A 17,786-nucleotide genomic window follows, 5' to 3' on the forward strand; every position below is an offset into this window, starting at 1 on the left:
ATGATACAAAAAGTTAGTCATTTTTAAAAACAATACAGAATGAAATACGTTTTACCATAGAATGCCCAGTGATCCGATTCTTTATGTATTCGTACAACTTGTCGTCATGGTATTGAGATTTATCAAAAGATATTAAATGTTGATAGAGAGTCCCTGGAAAATCAAGAAAAATATTTATCACAACTCTGACTTTACCTTTGTCTGCCTACGTGGTGTAATAGTTAGCATGTCTAGCTACCGTGCTGGAGATCCAAGGTTCGATTCCCAGGGGGAGTTGAAAATAAATATTAGTGATTTTAAACTATAATATTTATTTCATATTACCCTGGACTGAGGCCCAGGTGTGATCACCTTGCCTTCATGCAAGTAACGATCAACGTAACACTGCGTCAATACGATGCAGTGCCCTATGCACCATTGGGTGCGGATAAGGGTAAGAAGAAGAAGATGTCTTTACACCTAAATGATTTTTGATAGCAAAAAAAAACACTGCTTAAGCAGAAGATTTTATTTTCAATTTTATTTATTTGTAAAATATTCAGGTACATGCCATTAAGATTCCCATGAGATTTGTACAAAACTCATTTCGGGTAGGTAATAAACTCATTTTACAGGAACATCAATAATAGACATTTTTTGTTATTATTGTTGAAACCATGTAATAATATATACAACATTTTGAGTGTGTCCAAATACTTGTTCACAAATCTGGATTTTCTCTAATGTTTTTTTTGACATCTCAACATAGATGAAGAAGAAATATGGAAGTCTGGACATTAACGGGGCTTACGATTGTCATAGGCTGGTTTAAGTGATCACTTTACACATTTGTAATATTTACCAATTCTACCCATGATTGACTTAAGTTTTTTGACGATTAGTTTTTTTTTTAACTAAATAATTAAGTACCCAGAAAAGGTTCTGCAATCTGCAAAGGTCCCCAAAATGTTGGTAGGAAAATATATTATTATAAGGTTTAACTACAACAACAAAAAGTTTTATTAACTTTTACTAGGTGGGTTGTGGTCCCGTGATTAGTGTCTGATTAGTCACAATTTTCGGGTTCAAACCCACTCTACCACAATAAAATTGAAATTTGTATATATAATAATAACACGAATATTTTTCTTTTTTAAAATCATTTTTCTACATACATTCACAGGTATGGCATATGTTTGACCTCTAACTGTTAACATGTATTGGATATTTGAAAACAAATGCATATAACTGAGGTAACAGTCTTGAATTCGCACACAAGCTTACAAAATGCCGATCAAATCATAGCTCCATCCCTCTACATATACGATTTAAATAAAAGTTAACACGTTGACTGCCAACTATGAGATGACTCTTAGATTGCATTATTTCCTAGGACGCAGACTATGAGTTATCTCGTAATGTATTTACTTGCCATATTCAAGCAGTAAAGATAAAATTCCTAGTACATATCGCTCACTCCTTTCAACAACGTCATGTATCAAAAATCGTCAATTTTCAGTTATGCATGTTTTCGGAATGCCCAGAAAATGTACTTTATCCCAGGAAAAGCAGCATATTTTTAACTTAATATTTACCCGCTACGGGGCAGAAAGTGTTGTTTTTGCATTTTGGAGAAAAGATATTGTTTAATTATTTTTTTTAATATGTAAACTAAATAATTTTCAAATACATTCAGGTTTTACCTAAAGGATCTGTTGCACAGTAAAAAGTTCAATAAGTGGCTTGATATTTATTTTTGATGCTTTGTATTATATTCTTAAACTTTAAAAACGTTCTCCTGAAAAATCCAGTTTTTTTATTTATGATGTTGTCAAAAGGAGTGAGCGATATATCAATGCTAATATGGATAGATGGCTTCTGGAAAGAGAACAAAAAATCAATGCTGGCTTACATGAACAGAAAATTTATTAATAAATTAACGGAAATTATAATTATGTACCATAATTAGAGTTTTTAATATTATAATATGATTAAATGAAATTGGCTTTTTAGACTGGAATTCTGAAAATTGCAGTGGCTGTCAACATGTTAAAAATAATTTGATCAAAAGGACTTCTTGGCGGTTTAAGCGAAAAATAAAATGTCTCATAGTACTTACCAATCGAAACCTTATTTTCACAGAGAAACTTGTACATGTAAAAAATTTCTTCAGATAGACTGTTATCCCCGAATGTGTAATATACCATACTCATGTCGGCTTCACAGCAAGCCATAAGCTGCAGGAGTGACTTGAGTTTAGCAGAGCCCTGGAACGCCCCGCAACCCCAGTTACCGGTGGCAACTTTGAGATGCCGTGTGCCATTGTTGATCTTTTCTACTGAAAAACCGACCCATGCCTGAGAAAAATTAAAATAACATAAATAAAATTATTTCATGGTAAGTGTGATTAAGTGTAACCTAACCAAACTAACCCAGCCTACTCCCACTATCCGCATAGATATTGCGAATGTCTTTCTAGAGTTGGAAACTATCGGGACGCATTCTAAGCTAGTCCACCTGTTAAGTAACACATGTATCATGAGAACCAATAAACTATTGAAAGAGAAGAGAAATTGGTTTGCTAGGTCACATTTCAAGGAGGATATCCTGTTTTTATTAGAATTAGAGGGTATTCCCACTTTTTTTATATACGAGTCATGTTTTAAGGAAGTACCGTATTGATATTGAAAAAAACGAGTAACCTTTTTGTAAAAATATTATTTTTACATGTAAAACCACTTTTATTTACTTTTTCACTAATACACTTGTCATATCGAACTACAAGCTTTTGTATTCCGTTGCGATAGAAGTTTGCCGCCTGTTTAGGCTATCGTCATCATCGTGGCACTGACCTCCAAGATGCAGAAACAAGTGGCATTCACTGGCTGCTAGATCTGGGCTGTATGGTGGATGATCAAATTGTTCCCAGCCAAATAATGCTATGAGATCTTAAGTTCGATTGGCATTTGACAATCGGCGGGATTCTATATTAGCGGAGGCACCTTAAATACGCAAAAGTAAATGTAAATCATACTTCTGTGCTTGTCGACAGATGTTGGTACATAAAACACATGCGCGGGACACTGACTGCAGCGCTGCCACGGCAGAATTTCAAAACGGTGCTTACTTTAAAAACATGCCTCGTATATATCTTTTTCTTTATTTCTATGTTTATATTTCTTTACGTAATAACTTAAATATTACATATTTTATTTATTAAATTCAATTAGTAATTTTTAATTTGCATAATTTTTTTAATCAAATGAAAAGGAGTCCTGTAACAGCAATTATAAAACAGCTGAACACGCTAAATCCCATACATCTTATTAGATACTATAGACGAGTTACACAATTGTATATACTTGGATAACAAATAGAAATATAAACAAACCTTATTCAACTCCCTTTGAATAGATTTCTCTAAATATTGAGTACTAGGATTTTTGAAGAAAAGAGCATCAATAGCTAGCACTGCACATCTTCTTCTGTGATTTGAATCAAATGGAGTCGTGTCAACGTGGTTTCCCGTCCAACGGAAACTGCCGGCATAACCTTCGAAGATACTGTAGCGTTCACAACCTAATAAAAATAATAAAATGAAAATGATATTTTCTGGCGTTTCTTCTGTATGTGTATATAATCTAGGATTCAAACTTCACATGCAATTGAAAGAGTTTCTGGTTGATAAAAAGCTTCTTTCATCTCACAATAGATGTCTCTATTGCAGTTCTAGTGATTCAAGCACAATGTTTCGAAATTGGATCATATATATAGAACTTCCAAGAATTTGATTAGTGTGGGTTGTCAATCATGGGTAGAATTGGTGAATGTTACACGTGTGTAAAGTGATCACTTAAACCAACCTATGACGGTAGTAAGCCCCGTAAATGCCCAGACTTCCATATTCTTTTTCATCTTTGTTGAGACGTCAAAAAATAATACTAATAACTAAGGAAATTATTTTTTTTTGATGAACCTGCACTCTTTAGTCACATTTAACAAGCGCACAATAGAATCGATAATATTTTTGATTATAGTGACACCTATCCGCCACACAGCAAAAAAATGACAAGAAATTAGTCATTTAAGGCATATTTTTTTGTATAAGAACTTGAAGGTAACCAAAATGTACAAAAACGTGCACACCGCGCAACATAAGTTTTCTGAAATGCACAAATATGTGCACGCCGTAAACAATATATTAATAATTAAAAAGTTCCAAAATAGTATGTAAATCTAGTTTCTCTTATCAAGAAACAAATCCAAATAAATTAACACATTAGACAGCAAAAAGTTTACTCACCAATCATTAAAAGAGCTTCTGTATCACCCAATTTCTCAGTAAATAGCATGGAGACAAGTAACTCTGGATAAACGGCAAATCTTATTTCTTCCTGGACACATCCGTGACCTAGAACACCTCCACCAAGGTATCTAAATAAAATATTAAAATGTTTTAAAATCTCTTGATACAGGGATCGTATGATATGAGCTTAGATGGAAGAATTAGAAGACAAAAATTAGCAATGGTTAGTCTAATGAAGAAACGAAAAACTCAGTCCATACTGGAGAAAAAACAAAAACTCAAAAATTGTGTTGTATGGAGTAAAAACCTGTGTTCCCTCTTAGCATTATCTGCGCCCAACGGTGAATAGAAAACTGCATCAAATTGATGCAATGTTAAGTTGATTGTTAATTATATGAAAGGCCCAACAAAAAATTATCAATGCTTAAAATTAATTTAAAGAAATATTTTTTCATTTATTTAATATAATAAATGTAAAGAAAAAAAAATTACAAAAAAATAAACAAAAGTAATCAGAATTTGTCTCCTTTTTCTACCTGCTGGTATATTGACTTTGTCGCTGATGTCGCTTGAATAGCTTTTGCCTATTTCGATAGATACTAAATAAAAAGGTTTCAAATGTAAAAAGTATAGAAAATAAACTGAATATAATATGAAAGTAGGAAGTGTAAATACATACATGTCACCGCCTAACAAGTACATGCATACCACACACAATAGCGAAGCGCAACTGATTTGCTCCGTGTCTTCAGTTCATGTCAATACATGTACCAATGACACATTTGTTTAATGAAAAAACAAATCCCATTCATCCAAGGGTACAATATATATGATTGGATAGTACTTCTATCCAATCATATGTAGATTTTGATCTCACAATGCTCGGTTAACAGGTTAAGTAAAGCAATGTTTGCTGATTTATTCTGATACAAAACATTTTGAATGTGCATAGATTAAACTTACTTGTTGGCAAAATCCACCTGCAACATACCCTTTCCATTATCTTCAATCGTACCTTCAGCTTCAACGTGTATCGGAATGGAAGATATTGACTTTCTTCGTGACGCCCAGTTGGGACAATCTTCAGGTTTCACCATTACGCGTGTAAATGTAAGGACACCACAAGGAACTAAAACAATTGTTTATTCAATGCTCAAAAGGTTCTTCTGCAATAAATTTAACTTGAAATATTTAATTGATTACATTATATGTGTGTATTATTATAAATTATAATTTTTAGATTAGTGCTTAGATAGTTAGCATTCTAGTTATCATTTTTTTATTATTTATTAATAAGCTTTGATTCATTCTACTTTCATGTTTCGTGTTTGTCGCTCCAAAAATTCCCTATTATTTATGTCAAGCCTGTATAATTTGGAAAGGAAAATATTGTTCAAATAAAACAAGAGAAAAAAAGATGTATGAATATCAAAATATCCACACAGCATATTTCTTCAACCTGGTATTTTTATCTATAGCATTTTGGCAGAACATAACCTGTAATTTGTGGTGCTTTGGACAATAATTTTTTAAAATACGCTATATCAGCTTATCAGTAACTTGCACTAGAGTAATGTGTAATAACAGTCTAACTCACTGAATAAGACAACCGACTAACCGTATACTAAGCGTATATGTTGCACCGAAGTGCAACATATACGCGTCCCACATAAGCACTATGGAAATTGTATTAATAAAGACGCACGACTAGTGGTGTGTTTAGACTGCAACTTAGCGATATCCGCTATTACCGATATCACCATGCCAGGATACGGTACCTGTTACCAGATACTAGTCTGGTAACCAGACTCTGGTTCATGCTCCTCGTATCTTGTACTATGCGCCGCCGCGGTACGCTAAATGATTCTGCGTACCATTTCAAAACGCTTACATTTCAAATGTTTCTTTAAATTAGAAACACTTGTTTTGAAGTATAGTTTTTGTTTGCATATTATGTGCACTGCTAATTTGTTTGCTTCAGAAAGCACATAAAAATATCTCCAAACTTCACTTGTACGCGCTTCATTTCCACGTTCTGACAGAGCGGGAAATAAACGGGAATGTTTAAAAAAATATCTATTTACTAAACAATATCGGAATATCTGTGATACTTCGTATCTCCGGATATTTCCGAACCCGGTAAGTCATGAGCCGAGCGATATTTAACACGCCATGACTGACATAGACGTGTGTATTTGTCTCTTTTCATCATTTATTTCTAATAAACCAATAGACTAAGAAAGAGAAAGCTTTACAAAATACAATGCAAAAGGACTGACCGACAATGCATTGATAAGCTAAAATTAGTTTTATGTTTTATGAGTGACAATGCTATCGCTGGTTATATTGGTTTGAAACAGATTTGTGAGATTCGACTAGTGGCTAGTGGCTAGTATATCGAACGTATTACAGCTCCATACAAGTATCATGATATAATGATCTCTTGACGTATCATAGTACTTGTACCTGTGACTGATATACTAGGAACACCTCGACGCACGACTATCAACTCCAACAAAAGCAGTTGTAAATATGTGACAGCTAGAAGCGCGACAGCCACCTATTATACATATATACTAGGTAATATGTTTAAAATGACAATAGAAAAGAAAAAATGTTGGTATCGAGCTATGTGAATTGCTTACTACCATACCACAAAAGCAAAATTATAATTTTTCAAGACTTAAGGTTAGTATAAAAGTTTTTTTTTATTATTTTAATTCTTACCGTTACTTGTAACTCTTCTGAAGTAATGACATATACATTTTATTTTCTGTATCCCGGTAGGCGAATCAATAGTAAACAACCTGAAAATAAGTCCCAATTGGTATGACGCAAATATTTCTTTAAGTATTTAAACATTTCATTAAGTAAAAAAGCGCATGCGATACCTTTGAAAGTTTATAAAAGGAAAATTGCTAAACTCCGAACCATCTCTATTGGAGTTTCTTCTAGGAAAAGTGCATAAAAATGCATTTGCTAATAACGATGCAATCTGTTGCTGAGAAAGGGACACCGACATATTCCTGTTTTTCCTGAAATATTTTGCAATTTTAAAAACAATAATACAATTTATTTTTTTTAAAGAGTAATATTTGTGTTTTTATTATTTACACAAATATTTCAATTTCATACTATATCTGTGAGCCTAAGCGGCTCATTATTAGAAATAGGCAACAAATTGTGGTAGAGTGGGTTCGAACCGGGAAACTCTTACTTGACTTAAGAGACCGCGACACTAACCACGGGACCACAGCCCGACACAATAATAATAATAAAAAATATAACAAATTCATTGCCTATTATTTCTAATGTGTAAGAAATGTGAAAACAATTGTTTGCACATATGTACAAAGTTGAAGAGTTGTTCTTTTTACATTCTGTCTGAAACCAACACAAATTTCACAACTTTATCAAATTTCTACTGCAGGTTGAGTTTCCTGATCTTTGAGCAATATCGCTTAGACTAAGATTATCATGCATATTTAATTTTTCATTTATTTAATATAGTTACAAAAAAGATTCAAATTAAATCCATTTGTTAACAATTTCTACTTTTAACATATCCTAGCGCATTGTTTGCGGGAAACACTTATAAGTGTATTAATTTACTAGTGGTAGAGAGTGGCAGAAGCTTATAAGATTTCCATTTGTTAGCTCTTGGTAGAGCGTGAGAGACGCCAAAAAACATTGTACAGATCGGAATTAGGTTTGCGGTTACATGTGCTAAGTATACTGAGGGTCGGGCGGCAGACTGTGAAAATATAATTAGGGTCGTTAATTAACTAGTTACGCTGTTCCTTTCCAAAAAAAGAGAGTAAGCTCTTGGAGAGGATCATTTTGGAATCTCAAAGATGAACTTTTCTTCAGATTCAAATACTTATCACCTTTTAATAGTTGAAAAATTGCTGTTTTTTAAAAAAAAAATAGTTTCTACTTAAGGGACTTGAAGTAATAATCTTGTTGGATAAGTTTATTTTTTTTAAATGATTGTTCTCTGAACTATTTTGATAGGATTCAAAGCGTTGTTGTATGTTCCCCCGATCCCAATAAAACAACATTTACCTCAATAATGGTATCGGAGCTGGCACTAAGTTGGGTAAATCCAAAGCCAACTTTATCATGGCTGGAAGTGTGTGATTAAAGAAATGATTACTTTCCTCTTCTTCCAACTGAAAACATTTCATCATTAATAAATAATGGTGACAAAGTACTGATATTATCTACTAATATCTAAAGGTGGGGACTGACTGTAGCATTTCATCGTAATGTTACGTCATAACGTCGTTCGCGGCGAGTATCCGACTTCGGATGGAGCACTCGGGACTCTGTACTAACTATACGAATGCTCGCATTGTAACGTAACACGTTACGACGAAATGACTCCGGTCAGTCTCCACCTTTAAAGAAAATACATAAAAATAAACTGCATAAGTCAGAAAAATAGTTTTGTTCAGGTTTTTTTTGCGATGTTTTACTTTTATCTAATATTTGAATTCAGCAACATATAATATTAACACATTTCGGATGGATATTTTTATGCTGGCAACGGGATTTGATAATAATATACATATAGTTAAGACCTTAACAAAGAGACTAGAATATAATATTCATACAAAAACATTAGATAATTCCTTCTTTTCTGCCTTTGAAATGAGGCCGGTGCAAAAAGTAAAAATACCCTTTCCATCCTTATGTATGAATCGACCGAAAGGATAGAAATACCTTTCCCGTCCGAAGTGTGTTAACAGGAGAAATCATTACAAAAATATAATTAATTCATGTTATTATTATAGGTACTTCTGTTGTTAAAATCATTGGCATTTTAATTAATGCTTTGATTTGTAAAAACAAAATTGGGATGCAGTCCCGGGCTATAGTCCCGTAGTTAGCGTCACAGACCGAGAGAGCGACCCCACTCTGCCACAACTTGGCCGTTATTTTCAAACACAAGATAGTTCAGCTTGCCTGAAAATAGTGTTGAATTGAAATATTTGTGTGCATCATAAGAACAAAAATAAATAAAAACATACATTTACAAATATGATTATTTATTATTACCTCATCAAAAAGCTTACGTAAAGCAAAAAAACCACACGGATTGTAGTTATATTGGAAAACAGCATTTTCCAAATCTTCACAATTCTCAATTTTAGAAGTTAATGCTTCACATATCAGGCACCATCTATTAACAACAGTTGTGGAATCATCCTGAAAAATTTTATTTGCTTAGTACAAGGTATTAAAATACATTATATTTATATTAAATAAAAAGTACACAATTCAATTCGTCAAGAAACACAACCAACTCCATATGTTATGGTGCTGAGAACTAGCATGTAAGACTATGACAATTGAAGCATTAATATAATTTCCTAAATTTGAGTAGTGCGGTTGTCAATCATGGGTAGAATGGTAAATGTTACACATGTATAAATTGATCACTTAAAACCAGCCTATGACAGATCGGCTCTCCAAACTTAAAACACAGTAAGGGACATTTTTTTTGTGATACGTTTTTTTGCATTTTTGGACTTAGTAGAATCTACTTCATCCAAAAAATGCAAAAAAAAGTACTACAAAAAATGTACCTTACTGTGTTTTGAGTTTGGACAGCCGAGATCTTAAGCCCTGTAGATACCCAGACTTTCATATTCTTCTTCAACTATGTTGAAATATCAATATAAATAACTCTATTTATAGTAATTCATATTCAAACCCTCATCCACACCTGATGGTGCATAGGGCACTGCATCATATAAACGCAGTGTTATCTTGATCGTTAACACATGAAAGAAAGGTGATCATCCCTTCTCTTCAGGTACCAGTCCAGGGTAAAATTGAATAAATATTAGTGTAAAAAAATCACTTACAAGAAGAAACAAACCTTGTAAATGCAACTCCCACCTTAAAAAAAATTATAAAGCCAGATTTGTGAACAAACATTTAGACACATTGAAATTATGACAAAAGTATACTAACCATTTTCCTAGGATAAACATTTTGCTCAGAAAATGGCATCCGCACGTGATCCTTGTCCCATACATCAATCCCCGGAATGGGCTGAGGGGGTTGATCCATAGTCGGACAAGGGTAAAAGAGCGCAGAGTCTCCATCGAAAAGGAAATCCATAGCATTTTCCTCCAAAGGGCCTCCTCCATGTCCGCCTGCAAATGAACATTGTATCTTTGGTGGATAAATGAAATATGCTGGGGTCAATATTCCCTTGTCGTGCAACATAGCATGGAGTTTATCGCTGCAGTCATTACTCCAATGGTGGCATAACTTCTATTCTTTCCTCAGGTCAGCACCTTTTGGTCGTTGCTACTCTAGTCTCATACTATCAGGTGATATGACAGTGTCTAGCGATTTCACATTTTACATATGAAAGTGCCTATGAGTTGATGAGTAAATGTTTTTTTAAATTTATTTTACAAGACTGACAGCTGCTTTGCCACCATAGTCAAAATGTGGGGAGCAAAAATATTGTCATCAATCAAAATTAAAATAATTTTCAGCCAATGAAAAATTGCAGGCGATCATCACTTGAATAACCCGTGCAACATTCGCGGAAACATTGACAATGTTATTGATCATGCCATAGGGTAATTAAATTAGTTTCATTGATAACATTAAATATTTATTATTTACCTGTATCCATTGGCACTTGAGCTCTTTGCGCCAGATTACTTAGTAGACAGTGTCTTTTAGCATCTAAAAAGCAATTAATAAAAAAAATTAATATGTACATAACATTTATTAAATTATAAGTTTTACTTTGATCTGCTTACTAATGACTGGTTTCATCGCTCTCGCAACCAAAAACATCCTAGTAGCTTTTTTCTATTTATGGCAAATTAGCAACATGGTTTAGTGAAGGGGTAAGTAATTTATAAAATTGAAAGATTCATTGTTTTTGCACATATTGTGAATAAAAAGCTGGGTTTTATATGACTTATTATCCCCATTAAGCTATAATTTTATAGTTTCGCTAAAAGTAATCTTTGTTTTGCAAAAGTAAATATTCAGAAATAAAATTCATCCAAAATTTTTGAAGCTATGGAAATGATAAAAATGAAGCATTGTGATTTTATTGTTAAAATGTAATATTTATTTTAATATTTTTTTCCATACGTGAATTATCTTGTAATCTTGAATTACTATAAATATTTCCAGCACAACTTTTACGATTATCTGAAACAAACAAACAAGGGAATCAGATTCACATTAAAGATAAAATATACAATAAATAATTCATTACGTTACAATTTGTTTCAATTACAATTTGTTGATAATACTAAATATTCAGGAATTGTCATAGATTCACATTTGGACTAGGTTAGTCAAAGTATATATGTAAACATTGCTCTGAGAATATGTATTAACCTACTTTTCATTAGAAAAGATACTAAAAATATTGTGAAAAGCCAATTAGTTGTAAAAAAAATGGCTTGAGAGAACTGAAACTGAAAAAATTTGGGTTGAGAGAACTGAATTGAGATGGACACCTCATCAAAGCAGTAGATTAGTTTAACAATTTCATAGATCGATTCTGCAGTCACTTTGTGGTAATATTTCGATGCATTCCGCACTATTTTCGGTGTTTGAAAATGCATCGAAACACGTATCACGATAGATTTTGAGTAGTAATAAATAAATAACTAATAAATTTAATAGTGGTATTTACAAAGTAAAATTTAAGCAAAAAATAAATCAATAAATAATGTAAATTAATGTGCTCAGTGAAGTTTTAGTATGGTAAAAAAAAAGTAAAATATAAAAATAAATAACAGATTGATGGAATACGCTATTTGTAGAAGATCAATATAGAACAACTCGGGATCAAGTGATCCATAAGTTAGTTGATAATAGAGAACAAATTGATGTTGCGTTTTTCGTTGCAATTAATTTAATTGGTTTTCTTTTGAAGACCAATTAATGAATAAAGCGGATGGTCATCAATGATAATGAAAATGAATTGCGTATAATAATGTTGAGCGTAGGTTATGCTCTAAGGGCGGATATAACATAATTATGCATACAATTTTTACCTAAAAATAAAATATGTTTTTTTCCCAGTTGAATATTTTACCATATGTTATTTTAACACATTGTTTGCGGGTAGCGCTTAATAGCGTCTTTTGCATACGGTTGGTAGAGAGCAAGAGGCGTCAAAAAATATTGTACAGATTAGAATTGGGTTTGCGGTTACTTGTGATTAGTATAAGACCCTAATTAGTTGGTTGATGAAAAAACTGCCCGACAACAATGTGTTATTGTAAAAAATAATGAGTAATCCAACAACAACAATAGGATTGATCATATTACAAGAAAAAAATAATATTTAATTAATTCAAATGTTTGTGCCAAAATAAAATTTCACTCAAAATAAAGGTTTGCGTAATTTTTAAATTCATTTCTTTCTTACATGTAGTGAAACTAAATACCTCTAAAATGTAGAAAGATAAATTCCCCTCATTCACTTCAGAATGATAGTATTTACTTTTTTAAACTAATAACTGTTAAACAAGTAAAAATTTAATAATAAAAATTCAAAGATACGCACTTTTACTTTTGAAAATCCCACAACTTCAATAAACAAATTATTTAAAATGACACTGTACACAATATAAAAATGAGTATACGCCTTAAAGATATAAAAATGTTATCTACAAATGAATTTTTTGGGTGAAGGCGCCAATAAATAGTAATTAAATGATGGAGAAGAAAATCCTTTGCCTGCTGCTTTTTGGTGCCTTCACCTTATATTCTTTAAAAATATTTTTACGTGTAATTATATGAACAGACAATTTGAGAGGTGGCCTTAAGTAATTGTGAACCGTGATAAGATAAAACAATAAATAAACCAGTAATGACATGTATGCCGATTTTAATTCCCAGTATTTTTTAATCAATCAAATCATAAATGACAAATTTTGCATTAACACTATCTTTAAACGCATCCTAATCTTCATAAATGTATAAATGTATATAAAATTTATATCTTTTGATCTAACCTGATGTTTTTTGCTTAAAGTTTTTCATACTATAATTTTCTTGATTTAAGCAACAAACACGTGCGAATTATTGTCATTAAAATCGAAAGTTGAATAAGAAACCTATTGGCGTGTGTCGATTTCTAAATTTGTGGCAGATATTTGTACACAAAACTTAACGAAAATAGACAATCGTCGAAAAACTAACATTTGAAAATGTAGAAAATGACATATTCAAAAACCATAGACGAATAAAAATACATGAATAGATGTGGGATATGGGCATGTGTTCAGTCAGTCAAAGCGTTCACAAAATGATCATTCAATATACAATTTCAGTTCTATTCCAGGTTCTAGAACGGTTTATTTATTTCTGTAGGTAACTTTTTAGTATTTTCAAAATCCGTTTAGCATCTCCAATAAGTTTGTCCAAAAATTGTAATTCGACTTTATTCATATGACAAACGACTGGCTTGATGGTGCTTGTACTCGGTGTTAGCGAATTACTTTTGAACGAAAAAAGGAATATGGGGGTCAAAATTGTGTCTTCGTCGTACATGTTATATCTTTGAGGGAGCTATGCGATTAGGGTATACGTCTTATCTTCGGGAGGGAACTAAGACAATGTCATATAAAGGCGTGATATTTTATAACCTCCACTCGACTCGAATCCACTCTACAATAATTTGATATCTATTTCTAATAATGAGCCGCTTAGACTCACAGAAATAGTATGAAATTGAAGTATTTTTGTAAATAATAAAAATACAAATATTTCCCTTTTAATAGAAAAATTTCCACATTATTCACAAAGTCATTAAAATGGAATTTTAATATGAAAAAGCCATTCAAAAATGAATGATGGAAGTGGATGAATCTGAAATATATCGTATCATTCGGCCATATCGTATTTGGTTGCATTAATGATTTTCGTTTATTATAATTTTATGCATAAACATTGCAAAATTTGCCCTTGGCACAATAAAACTCAATGATAGTACATTATTATAATTTGTGATTATGTATATCGTAGTCGTACAGGAGAAAGTGACCAACTAACAAAAGCTAAAAGGTTCAAGAGGGCCATTTAAGTCACTTTTGCTTGGCAAGAAAATAAATATTAATGCAGTTATATATTGTCATTCCAAATTTAAAATCGCTTTGGGATTTTTTCAGGGCAATATTAGGCTAGTACGATATCAAATAGTCAATAATCACGTTTTTGTAAAAAATTCACTAGGTCACTTATCCTGTATGACTACGATATGTTGAAATAAATAAATAAGTACCCCAAAAAACGATTCTTTAACATAAGTTTGTTTATTTTATTGAACCTGTTATTGAGCCTACGAGGTTAATTTGACTAGGTAAAACGAAAAAACAATTTAAAATAACATTTTTGTCTGTTAATCTCTGAAGAAAATGAAAGTTCATTTTAAAATAATGATTTCTTAAATCGATATGCTTTCATATTGATTTTGCTGTCATAAAACGAAGAATGCAAATTATTTTTTTTTGTTAATTATTTTGAACAAAAATAAGAACGTCCAAGACATTTTTGACATACCTCCTTATTTTTCTTAAAAAATCATTTGAATAAAAAATCTCAATGATTCACTAAGAAATAAGAAGTAAACAAAAACTCTCTTGAAAAATAGCTAAACCGAAAAGTTTATTTAGGGAAATGTATTTAAAGACATTTTTTGTTTGATTCTACGCTATTTATTTTATTATAAAACATTTTATATCATGGAGCATTTCTCGTAGATACAATATATTTAATTATACAATTTACTTGCAATGGTGCATCTATTCTTATAAAAAAACATACAACCAAATGTATGAAAGATAACATTAATTTATTTTTATTTAATTTCATTGAAAATGATGCGAAATGCATCGAAACACGTGTCACAGTAGATTTTAAGAAATAGTGGTATTTACTAAGTAAAACTTAAATTAAAAAAATATAGAGTTTACCACAAAGTGACTGCCGAATCAATTTATGATATAATTTAAATTTAATAATAATGTCAATTGGATTAAAATTAAACAGTTTTTTTTCTCAAGGCAAATTTAAACTTACGTTATTTTGAGTTTTAAAATGTTATACAATTATTTAATTATACAATATAAACTAATAAGGATTATAAAATGATGATTTCATTATCAGTGTTTATATTTAAAATCGGTTTTAAATACTTTATTAAATAATGTATATTTTTATTGTGAATTTTAATTTGTTTTAATATTTGAAAATATGAAATATGAAAATTAAAGTATCAATCTCACCCAAGTATAATAAGTTAAAATTAAAGCTTAAACTTAAGTGTATTTTGCACTTTTTATTATATAGCAAGACCAAAACCCGTTTCTCACGGGATGCTAGGCGGTTTGGTATAATACTGGTACTTACGTATATATGTACCTACCTACTCTGTGCAAAGAGCGAGCGAAAGAATTAGCCGGAGACAATCTGTAAATCAACAATTTGCCACTTATAAACTAATGGGGGTGGTTGAGTTAGGCCGCAGAACGTGATCGAACATTTTTAGCGGGACTTTTTCTGCGGCACGGTGGGTGCCTTCTGTTTGCTCGGATTGTCAAGCGCATGTTGCCAGATCTGTTAAAAAAGATTAATTTTTTTATACTGCAGGACTCGAAAAAAATCATAGTTGTGAAGTCGAGTAAATTTTATGCTCTCTAGTCCATCCAGGATATAAATTTATCAGAATTGCACTATGTATTTTGTTTCCGTAGTAGTATTGAGCGCTCCGGTTTCATCCGGCTTATTCCGAGCCTCTGAATTCATTTAGATTTTCACTACAGGGATCGATTTACCTAGCAAACAATTACAAATCAATTTACTCGTCCAAGGATTACATAAGCTCAGTTATAATAAAATAGGCTGGATAGGTCCTTACCCAGGCTCCTGCCTGGTAATTACGCGCTATTGGACATTGGTACCATAAACCAAGCTAGGACACAAAATGCCAAATCCTCTTCTAGTGGAACAGAAGGTCTGTTGATGAGTCAACAGTCCGCCTTCTCCTGAGGTGTTTTACGTGGTTTCCTTCAGTAATGAGCAAATGCTGAGAAGTTCCTGATTGGTCCACACTAAATTATCCCTCCTGTTCCCAACACAGATTTAAATAATGATCTTTATTTAGTTAGAAGAAACAAAAATCCACTTAATGATTTATGAACCTTGTACATAATAAGCAAAGTAAATAATAAACGCATATCCCATATTTAAAAAAATAGCATATAACAGAGTAGAATAATAATAATAAAATATGTTTAAACATAATTGAATTTAATATAATACAGGTATACAAGGTAATTGAAAATAATAAGAGATATGTGAATAGTTTTTTTTCAGTAATAATTATGAAAAAAATACAGAGTAAAAATAAAATATATATGTACATACTTTTTCAGATTTACTTAATATTATGTGTTTTAAATAAAATACTTTTCAAACCCACTTTGTACCCATATATCTAACTTCAAGTTAACAAATCTACAATGGATAATACAATTTTAATAGTTGAGATTTGAAGAAAAAAAACACTTTCATATAATATTCCAAAACACATCTGGCAACACATTTGTAAGCTCTCTTACCGTGTTTCAGAAGGAAAAAGCTTTGTTATTTCATTCATTATGAATGTTTTTTCAGCGCGGGTGTCCTATATTATTATTCCAGAGGAGTTTGATTTGTTCTTGTGCTGAAATACGCTTTTGCTTTTAGGCAAATATTTATTTAAGTCTTCTTTATTTTTATACGCCTTTAAATACGATAATGGTGCCATTTATAATTTAAACAGTACATTTATGTTATTAGGCGTTTTTAATATTTTAATAAATATATGATTTTTTTAATGCTGTCGATTTTTTCAATCCCACTAAAATAATTCAATTGTTGTTTGATCTGAAACTGCCAGGTGAAATAATTAACTTTATCTTAAGTACTATTTTCGTCCATCTCCAAAGTATTATCGTGAGATTAATTGTATACTTTTTAAAGGATTCTGGATCGATTGAATACGTGGTAAAGTAAAGTTGCACACGGATAATGGACAAAAAATCCTGAGTAAAATTAAAAGGTCCCGTTAGTATTGTATTCTATATACAATACATACTTAAATTCAAGTGTCACCGCATGTAAACAATTTTTAGCGACCATGATAATCACATAATACGGCTAGCACTAGAATTTGAGACATAATGCTGTCCTGCCAAAAATTAAGTTATCAGAGGTAAGATCACATCTCGACAATCTAATACATTTTATTTGTCAGATAACGAAGTTCAACTATATTACACGCATTTTAGTTATTGAAGAGAGTTGATTATATAAAAAAAAAACAGCAAACTTCTAAAGTGCAAAAAAACTTGATTCCTTTTTCAAAGCAGGATTACCGAAAGCATGTAAGTCGATATCAAACAGCAACGTCAATTCACGACGAGTTTCAGAAGACAATCAATAGAATTTTTCTTGA

The 17,786-nt window shown here is 31.6% G+C and overlaps 1 protein-coding gene across 6 annotated transcripts in view; it reads right to left on the reverse strand.

Moving 5' to 3' along the window:
* Positions 1-13,517, reverse strand: part of LOC148311069 (poly(ADP-ribose) glycohydrolase-like) — a 24,333-nt gene extending 10,816 nt beyond the window's left edge. For 4 of the 6 annotated variants that reach the window (XM_088257266.1, XM_088257265.1, XM_088257263.1 and 1 more), the window contains exons 1-13: positions 13,303-13,517; positions 11,420-11,479; positions 10,937-10,999; positions 10,268-10,452; positions 9,347-9,496; positions 8,351-8,457; positions 7,177-7,320; positions 7,013-7,092; positions 5,249-5,414; positions 4,283-4,413; positions 3,371-3,558; positions 2,099-2,336; positions 56-153 (exon numbers count right to left, since the gene is read on the reverse strand). In XM_088257266.1, coding sequence (XP_088113392.1) covers positions 56-153; positions 2,099-2,336; positions 3,371-3,558; positions 4,283-4,413; positions 5,249-5,414; positions 7,013-7,092; positions 7,177-7,320; positions 8,351-8,457; positions 9,347-9,496; positions 10,268-10,452; positions 10,937-10,999; positions 11,420-11,479; positions 13,303-13,330 — 1,638 coding nt within the window. In that variant the 5' untranslated portion in view covers positions 13,331-13,517. Of the gene's footprint in view, positions 1-55; positions 154-1,829; positions 1,855-2,098; positions 2,337-3,370; positions 3,559-4,282; positions 4,414-5,248; positions 5,415-7,012; positions 7,093-7,176; positions 7,321-8,350; positions 8,458-9,346; positions 9,497-10,267; positions 10,453-10,936; positions 11,000-11,076; positions 11,235-11,419; positions 11,480-13,302 lie in introns of those variants that run through there. The other 2 variants (XM_088257268.1, XM_088257264.1) reach the window with 2 other exon arrangements.
* Between the last annotated feature and the right edge of the window lie 4,269 nt (positions 13,518-17,786).

This window comes from Brachycentrus maculatus, unplaced genomic scaffold (assembly GCF_059751285.1).
Source record: "Brachycentrus maculatus isolate JH-2025_06_01 unplaced genomic scaffold, ASM5975128v1 h1tg000077l, whole genome shotgun sequence".
In the NCBI taxonomy this organism is placed as follows: domain Eukaryota; kingdom Metazoa; phylum Arthropoda; class Insecta; order Trichoptera; family Brachycentridae; genus Brachycentrus; species Brachycentrus maculatus.